The sequence below is a fragment of the Coturnix japonica genome, chromosome 34 (genome assembly GCF_054131305.1).
Source record: "Coturnix japonica strain WE chromosome 34, WE-NBRP24, whole genome shotgun sequence".
NCBI lineage: Eukaryota > Metazoa > Chordata > Aves > Galliformes > Phasianidae > Coturnix > Coturnix japonica.
Window position 1 is genome coordinate 3907411 of NC_140696.1, and position 9246 is coordinate 3916656.

A 9246-nucleotide genomic window follows, 5' to 3' on the forward strand; every position below is an offset into this window, starting at 1 on the left:
CCAAAGAATTACTTTTTCCCCTTCTCCTGACCTGCAATTCCTTCCCCTCTCAATTCAAGGAGAGAGCCAACCAGCTCTGCGCTGCCTCATGCTGTGTGTTTTTGCTTGGGGCAAAGATAGCGGGAACAACCAAATGACAAATATTGGAGGCATATGGAGGGTAAATTAGCTTCTAATGAATGTCTGCAGCATTACGTGGGAAAATGGATGGCTAAAGAGATCGGACCAAAACCCCACGTTCCTCCAAGGGAGATGGATCTCCACCACAGGCCCACAGCTTAGTGCCTCAGAGTGAAAGAGCCTTGCACACAGCTGAGGGAAGGGACACAAGGACATCATTAGTGCAGCTGTAAACTGAGGAGCAAATTCCTTTTGGGTAATGCTATGCAAATTGCCATCAAAGCTACCACATTAGGCTGATGTCCCAGAGTGCAGCAGTTGCCAGCAGTTGCTGTGGGGTTCTTTTTTTGTTTTGGCATTCGCCCTTTCCTCAGCAAGCAGTTTTTGGGAGGCCAGCAGGTTCCCAGCTGAAGGGAGAGGCTCCTGACCCCTCTGAATGCAGAGACACAGAGCCAAGCTGGCTGTATGGCTGCTGGTTTGTTCCTCTGACATTGCAGCAGTTGTTTGTTGGGGTGCGTGTAGAGCTGGATGAGACCCTGCTGGGACTGAGAGAGCCTGGCTGGTGCTCTCAAGGTGTGAGAGAAGACATCCTGGGCCAGCCTAAGGCATCTAGCCTCAGCTCAAGACGATGAGGAGTGATATAATAGCTGTAGAAGGCAGGCATGCAGGATGGAGGCTTCTCCCCTGTGGATTTCCTCCAGGCTCCGTGCACTCACAAGTCTGGGCTGTGAGGAGGTGGGTTTGAAAAGATGCTCCTGGGCTGGTTCTGTCAGTGCCTGGGTTGTTCTGTGACCCTGGGTGGGTTGTTCTGGTGCTCTGTGCCCTTCTGTTGTGTTTCACATTCTCAGCTGCAATCCGCTGGTCACGGTAATGAGAGTTCTGTCACATAGCTGGTGAAAAGTGGAACAGGGATGAGACAGTGTCTTGGTGGCTTGTTTGCCTTCTTAATAAATACCCAGCTATATCCTAGCAGAGAGAAATGAGTGGTTTTGGAGGATTTGAGGCAGGAGAGGGAATAAAACGTGTATAGAGAGGAAAGAGATACCTGCCAGGTGAGCTTGGGTACCTGAGTGGACATCCAGGTGAAACCATGATGAGAGCCTGATACTGACCTGAAGCTCAACCAGGAGGGATGCAGTGAGGGGAGGACGGCCTTTATCTTGGGTCTGAGTGGTGATTATGTGATGTGTTCTGCCCTGCAATTGCTGTCTTAGTGGAAACGTTTCTCTGCGAAGGGCTGATTTACGCAGACACTGGATTGCTCCGGAGGCAATGCCAAAAGAATGACAGAGAAGGAGGGAGAAATGTGACCTCTTGAGTTTTAGAACAAAACAGGTCAGCGATTTACAAGGATTTTGGTGAGATTTTATGTCTAAGAGCCATGCAGAGATTGTCGATAAATCATTGATTCCTGCACTTTGATTTAATGTTACAGAGGGGAAAGGAAGGTTTTTATAGATGTTCTTGTTGAGTAATGGCCTTGTACCATCACCTCAGCACTAAGCACCGCATGCTTTTTAGTAATCAGCCCAATCAAGAGCTCTGGCCACTTGAGGCCAAACCTACAAGGGAAGGAGAGCAGTTCCTTGGGCAGTGAGTGCTGAGAGGTGGGAACAGCTCCTCGACCTCCAGAGAGCATCCACCCAACCCCATCCCAGTGCAATATCCCCATGTGGACCCACATCACATCCACCTGCCTTGGGTTGTGGTCTTGCCTGGATCCTCTCCTCACGCTGCAACACAAGCAGCTGTCATCGTTTCTCAACAGCTCTTTGTAGTGCAATCAAAGGAGGTTTTCTCAGTGCCAGCCTCCTTTAAAGCCCTTTCTTGTCTTCCTCGTCTCTGCTCCTCTAACAGCGTTGCTCATCCGCAAAGTTCAAAGCAACAAGAGCTGGGTGAATAATTTGCAGGTATTAATGTGCTCGATTGATCTCCCGTTCTTCCCCCCCCCCACCTTCTGTTCTTGGTTTGTCCACAAATTGCTTTGTACTTCCCTCCAATGCATTTGCTGTTTATCTGCAAAATCATCGCTTCTGAGAGCGCGTCTTCGATCGTGCAGTTATTGCGAGGCATTCGCTCTGCCATCTGAGTCATGGGGCTCGCTATTAATAGGACAGTGCTGGCTCTGTGCTTTCGGTCCCTGGCAGGGAGCTCATAGTGCTAAGGAAACAGCAAGGGCCTGGGATTTCTGCACAGCAATGCCTGCATTTTGCCCTGCCTGCCTCCCCGCAGCATTATCTCTTCTGCTTTATTTTAGGCCTGGGAATGGAGAACATCGGTGGAATCTTCGTGGTTCTCATCTGTGGGTTAATCGTAGCCATTTTTATGGCAATGCTGGAATTTTTGTGGAGCCTTCGGCACTCTGAGCAGTCAGAGGTAGGACCTGGTAATGTCCCATAGGGGGTATCTGTGCTTACTGCTGTGTGTGAGCTGCTCAGCTCTGCTCTGCTCAGGCTGAGATGAGCACTCCAAGTGCTCAGACTTCAAGTGGGTGCACATGGCTGGGTGTGAAGTGCATAGACATCTCAGGTCATTCCTGCATCTCACTGCAGTCGAGTCTGAGTGCTGGCATCAAAACCCAGTGGCCAAATCTCAACCTGTACCCAAAACAGCGCTTTGGTGTCAGGATCCAGAGCAGGCACAAGGCACTTCAGTGAGCAGCATCTCTCGGCTCTGCCTTCCAGGTGTCTGTGTGCCAAGAGATGGTGACGGAGCTGCGCAACATCATCCTCTGCAAGGACAGTTTCCACCCCCGTCGAAGGCGAGGGGGGATGATACGGACTCGCCCCGCTATCCCCGAGGAGCGCCGAGCCCGCACCACCACCACGCTCAGCAATGGGAAGCTGTGCAGCGGGGGAGAGCCAGACCCCCTGGCACAAAGACTGGCACAAGAAGCTGCCCTGGTCGCCCGAGGTTGCACGCACATCCGTGTCTGCCCTGAGTGCCGCAGGTTCCAGGGGCTCCGGGCACGGCCGGCTCCGGGCTCACCCGCACAGAGCGAGGAGAGCTTGGAGTGGGAGAAGACCACCAACAGCAGCGAGCCCGAGTAACAACGGGCTGGGGGGAGCCGGGGTGGGCCGAGAGGGTCCTGTTCCATTTTACAGAACACGGACTTGTACAATGTGAAACTTGTTTTTAAATTAAAAGCAGTTACCCAGCTTCTCCAGAGCAAGGCAGAGCGCTGTCGGGCTGACGCACACGCCTGGCCGGAGGGTCGGCTTTGGAGAGGATGCACCAGGAGGGGGGTCCTCAGGTGAGCTGCCCCCATGCAGCTCTGAGGTGGGAAGGAGGGACATGGTGGGGATCGGGGTAGCAGCATCACCCACCCCCATTGGGGTGAGAGCTGATCTCAGAGCTGCTCCATCCCGGGCCAGGAGGAAGGAATTGCTACGCTGTCTCCCCATCACACAGACTCACAGGGGATGATCTCAGTGGGTGGGAGGGAGGGGGTTTTTATTTGGTGCAGATGAGGGATAGGAAGGGGAGAATTGTGACTTCGTTTTGTTTCATTTTGGGGTACTTCAGGACTTGGTCTCCAAGGCACCGGGCGTCAGGTGCTGGGTTTCTTCCTTTCCAGAGTGGGGCACTGGGCTGAGGGAGGGAGGAAGGGAGAAGCAGCACATGCCGACAGTCTGAAGAGTTGTTAACGTAAATACATATGTATATAAATATATATATATACATAGATATATATATATATAAATGCCAAAAAAAAAAACAACAAAAAAAACAAACACAAAAACCAACCAACACACACAGAGTGATCTCAAAGAGGCCTTGAAACGCCTGGAATTTCAGGGGTTCTGTGTCTTCTGTTTAGTTCTGGGGTTATCCTTTGCTTTTTTTATTTTATTATTGGTTTTGCCCCTTTCTGTTTTATGGGGGTGCGGGTTGGGGATCGCTCTGAGGAGGGTGAGAGGAGAGCAGGGAGCACAGGGGAACCCATTCAGCTCTTATTGCTCCCAGCAGTGCTGCAAGAGCCAGCAGAGCGGGGCTCTTATATGAGGAAACCCCAAGTCCCCAGCAGCAGCGGCAGCTCCGCCTGGTACCGAGCTGGGTTCTATAGGGCCGAGCTCAATTTTCTGATTGAAAAAAACCAATTCTATGCAATTTCTGACTGTAAAAAGGGAAGAGAAGGAGAACGGAGAGGGGCAGGGGGAGATAAAAGCCTTGAGTGAAGGTACATCCTGTTCTCGAATTGTTTTCTTTTCTTTTTGTCTTGAATGTACTGAAATAAAAGATGTCCTTGTATAATTACGCTTTTTATCCCTTTTCTTCCCCATCCACACTTGACAAAGTTACGACGCAGCTTCTTTCTCCAATGGAAGGAGGTGAGGTTGGAGGTGAGGGCAGGTATCCACGCTTCTGGGTATAGAGTGAGCACAGCCAGCCCTGTGCTTCCCAATGCTGACAGCAGCCCCCGAGCACACCTATGTTGCCTGTGAAGGCTGATACGTTTTTAAGGACAGCAGAATAGACTCATCAAAAAGAAGCCGCTTTTCACAATTTATTTACAGATTAGCAGAAGAAAAGGCTCCATGAATCATTGATGAGAGCTGATGTTTCCTCACCCCATCACTGCACTGAATAAAGACGGAGCCTGTCAGAACCTGATGTGATTCCTCTGCCGCTCCAAAGGTCTGCAGTCATCTGCTCAGACAGGGGGTGTCAGGTATGAAATGATGAGAAGCCACCCGGTTTCTCTCTGCCTTTTGTCTCCTCTGTTACCTTTCTCTGCCTGTATCATATTTGATATCCAGGTCTGGACTTTAGGGAGGTATTTTTTCACATCCCTTTTGGCCTCCATCATTATTTCCCCCTCTGAGATGCAGGTTGGAGTAGCAGTGGGTGGGTGATACCTGTTGTAGGGCCCTGCATTTTCTGCTCACTGCTGTAATCCTATGGATTTCACAGGGGTGAAGTTATGCTCATTTCCTTGGGGGCTGTTGGCACACATTCACATGCCCAGGATGGGTTACATCCTCCCACCCAACCCCCCTCCCCTCTTCCTGCTCTCGTCTTTGAAGCTATTGTGGGGCTCAGTGCTAAAGCAGTGTGAGATCTGAAAGCACTTTGCTGCCCAAAAGGCACTTTCCCAGCACGGCCATCTCCTGATCAAACTGGGGTAATTCGAGGAAGATATCTCTGCAGATTCCACAGGGAGCCCAAGATTGGATTGAATAACTCCATGCTTTCTCCCTTCCTACCCCTGGCTCCATCCTCCTGCCCACCCCAGTTGTGTTCTGGCCCTTATTCCCACTGCACTTGGGCACGTTCCCAACCCAAAGCATCTCTCCTCCTGGTTTGGGTTGGTTTCCCTCTTTAACACTAACAAGGCTGGGACAGCCAGGGGGTATTTCCTGAACAGAATGGCACAGGCAAAACAGGAAAGGGTTTTTCAGTGGACGGTGAGAGCCCAGAGGCAGGAACAGCTTTAACTACTTCAGCCAGGACTCAAAAGGAGCCATCAGGAGAAGGCAGGAGCTGCTGGAACACCTGCAGAGCAGGAGGTAAAGCACTCATAGTCCCCGCGACCCCATTAGAGCCTGATGGGCCCTAACTGATGGAAAATAGACAGCTGGGCTCTTCTGGGCACAAAATAGCACTGATGAGTTCAATATAAATCAGCACCTGGGGAACCTGAGAGCACACTGGGAAAATCAGCCCTGTCCCAGCAGGATCAGACACGGGGCAGTTTGTGCATCTTCCAGGAGACTTTTGTCCCCGCTGATGGGAATCTGCTGTGCTCCAGCCAAAGCTGATGGTCTGATCTGTTGTGGGGATGCAGCTTTCCAGCCCAGGAAGCAATGCAGGAGGGATGAGCAGCCCCAGGGCTGGGGGCACAGAGGGACACAGCGAGGAGAGCAGGCTTTATTAACCATAGCTTACTCTGTTAGGACTGCAGTTACAAATGCAGCTGGCGGTTCCAAAGACTGAAATGACAGGAGCTGGCTGTAAAAGAGATAACTGTCAGATTAGCCAGCACATATTTCCTGCCTGGGTTTTCTCTATCAGACCTATCTTGAAGGATCTCCATGCATTAAAGGGGCTGCTTGGCCATTCGCCTTTTAAAAAGTGCCTTTCTGATGCGATAAACAATGTTTTATTACAATGGAAAGAGCTGGCATTGTTTTGGGCTTTTGGTAAGGAAGAGTGTATTTCTGCTTGAGCCGGTCAGTGTGGAATGGCCCTTTCTGTTTTCCTTTGTGTCTTGGCTGTATTTTCAGTTCAACTATTGAGCTTAGTGTGCAGGGGAGAGAAGAAGTTGGTGGTGAGGAGAAGGCAATTGAGATGCACCATGGGCGAGACCCACACTCTTTCAAACCCCTTATCTTCCTTCTTTTCTCTTGCTCTCTCTGCCTTCCAAGCACCTTTCTCTTTCCTATTCATCCCCCACCTATCACTCCTTGCATTCCTCAGCCTCCGAACAACCCACCTCGGATTGGCTTTTGCCTGAACTCCCAGCAACATCCCCTGGCTTTTCAGGCTTAGCTCGTGCTGAGCTGAGATTTAAAGCAATTTATTTCTAAGCCAAAAGCGAATGCAAATGAGCACAAAGAACTTGGGGGAGGAAAAGAAGAAAGACCTCTCGTTCCCAGGAGAGCACTGGGATGGCTGGTCTGTCTGCCTAAAACCAATTGTCCTTCCAGGTCTACAGCAAACAGCTGTGTGTGTTTTTGGCCTGCCTGTGGGGGGAAGGTTTGTTGGCTGGGTGCTTCATTGGCCCCAGCACAGTGCTGGTCATACAGGGAGTCAAATGGATGGATGTCTCTCCTTGAAGCTAGAATTCAAATGGAAAAGCAGAGTCTTGGGTGGGATTGTCTTTGTGGAGGAAAGGCACGGAAGCTGTATTTCTCATTCTCATTCCTTCAGATGGATGCTGTATATTTCAAGAGGGAGATGATTGTTATTCTGGAAAGCAGCCTTTTGTTTTTGTTCTGTTTTGACCAAAAAGATCATTTTCTGCGAGGAGCTGTTAAGAAGCAGCAGCAAGGAAGGCAAAGCCAGATGGCCACACTGCCACCAGGCCCCAGCAGGCACGATGGGTGATGTCCTCATAGCAAATGGCTTGAGAGCAGCACCGTGCTGCCCTGGGTCTCAGCCCTGCACCACACAGCGGTGCTGATCCAAACCCTTCCAAGCAGCACGGTGTGTACTGAGTCCCCTGTTGGAGAATGAATGTGGAGGATATTCTCTGGATTAACGCGTAGGACTGGAGGGGGTCTTGGCAAGGCTTAATCTGTTCATGTTTACAAAGGACTCTGAGAGCTTCAAATGAAAGCTGGTGGAGATTTGCCAAGTGTTTGCTAACATTAATGGTTAATTATTATGAATGTTGGCAGCCTACACGCTCAGCCTGCATCGTACTCCGAGTCAGATCCAAACCTGCTATGGAGTTGTTATGCACACAAGATGGGAAGAGACAGCTCTCTCTTTCTGTCCTCTGCTCCCAGCCAAAGTCCCGTCCAAAATCAGAGAGCTTCTCGGTCTCATTGTAACAACTAGGTGGGAATGAAGAGCGTTTGGCAAGGGAAAACCCAACCATGTCCACGGCTGGGCTCATGTCTGTCTGCTGGCTCCTTCTCTGCCTGACTGAGCAGAGTGGAAGCAGTGATCCAGATGGAGATGGGCCCTGAACAGGGCAGCACACAGCTGTCGCGCTGCTGCACAGTGCAGGCAGAGCTTGTGGCATCAGGAGAAGCTCACATTCACATTTCATGGGACTCAGGCTGGGTGAGCATCTCGGAGACTTCCCATAGCTGTGGGGTCAGAGCAGAGCATGGGGCTGGTACAGCCCTAGATACCAGCTGCCAGACATGATGTGATGGCCAGAGCACAACAGAGGTACCCAAGGAGCCGCCTTTATCTACCAGTAGCCATCCAGAAAATGAAATTGGATGAGGGTCCATTTGGTCCTGCAGACACGGCTTAGCAATTCCCAAACGATGCAAATCCAATCGATCTTCAGACTGCGCCAGCACTGATTTACTCCTTATTTTTTACATCTGAATTTGCAGGCTGAGTCTCTGGGGTGTCGCTGCTACCATTCAGATAGTCCTTTAGAATTAAGGCAGCAGGGCGATGGTTGCTCTAAGAGGTAACTTCAAGGTGCGTTAGTTGCAGATAATTGACAGAGACCGAAGATGTGATTTGGGGAAGCACTTATGCAGAACCAAAGATTCGAAGTGAATTGTTACCTGAAATTAATGGCGCGGCTCGGAGTTGATCTGCTGCAGGTAGAGCTAAATGAAGTCAGGCTTTAAAGTTATTAGCAAGGCAGCCACGAGACAGCGCTGCGGTGGATTTATGTCTTATGGGGCCTAAATCTGCACTGAGCTGTGTGTGTATGGGACGTGCCCGACCTCAGTGGGAGCACTGAGCACTCAGCACCACATAGGATTGGGGTCTATCACACATTGCAGCTCAGGACAGGAGAAGGGGATTCACACCTTGAGCTCCTTCTTAATCCCCGGCTGAAATGAAAGGTCTTCTCTCGACACTTCTTAAATCTCCAATTTTATTTCTCATTATTAAATCATGAAATTGGACACAAAATGTTTAAATTAAGTGAAAGGAAGAGAGATTTGTGAGAAAAATTGAAGAAACCCTTTGAGGAATTGAAGAGTAATCTCCGAGGGTGAAGAAAGCTGCCAAACCCATAAGCAAAAAGGATCAAAAAGCGGCAGAAAAGGAGGAAATATGCAATATGTTTCAAGTCCTCGCCTCCCCTAAAAGCCTCTGGTGATTTAAAGGGAGGGGAAATTACATGCAGAGGGGCTTGGATGGCTCTGTCACCCCACTGGGCTGGATGCTCTCCTGCCTTGTCCTCATTCTGTGGCTCCAGTGTCAATGAGAACTGTCAGTATCCTCTGTTAGGAGGTGACTCTGGTTCCCATGGCCTGCTTAACCCTAAGGGAGATGGCTGTGGGAACAGGGGGAGCCTGCCAGGGGGGTCAGCGGGGCTGTAAAGGCTTTGGAAGGAGATACTTGTCCTCTGAGGAGGAGTCGATTGAGACCCATCAAACTCAGTTCCCCCGAACAATGAGGCAGCCAACAGATAAGAGCATCCCATTGGAGCAAGCCAGGGCTGTATTCAAACTGGCACCTTGAGGTGAAAGACTATAT

General features: G+C 50.3%; 1 protein-coding gene across 6 annotated transcripts in view; it reads left to right on the forward strand.

Moving 5' to 3' along the window:
• The window catches only part of GRIK4 (glutamate ionotropic receptor kainate type subunit 4), a 105006-nt gene extending 100632 nt beyond the window's left edge, over nt 1-4374 (forward strand). For 5 of the 6 annotated variants that reach the window (XM_015884046.3, XM_085526111.1, XM_085526112.1 and 2 more), the window contains exons 19-20: nt 2378-2496; nt 2805-4374. In XM_015884046.3, the coding sequence (XP_015739532.2) occupies nt 2378-2496; nt 2805-3170 (485 nt within the window). In that variant the 3' untranslated portion in view covers nt 3171-4374. The remainder of the gene's footprint in view (nt 1-2377; nt 2497-2804) is intronic. The other variant, XR_014938251.1, reaches the window with a different exon arrangement.
• Nucleotides 4375-9246: the final 4872 nt, after the last annotated feature.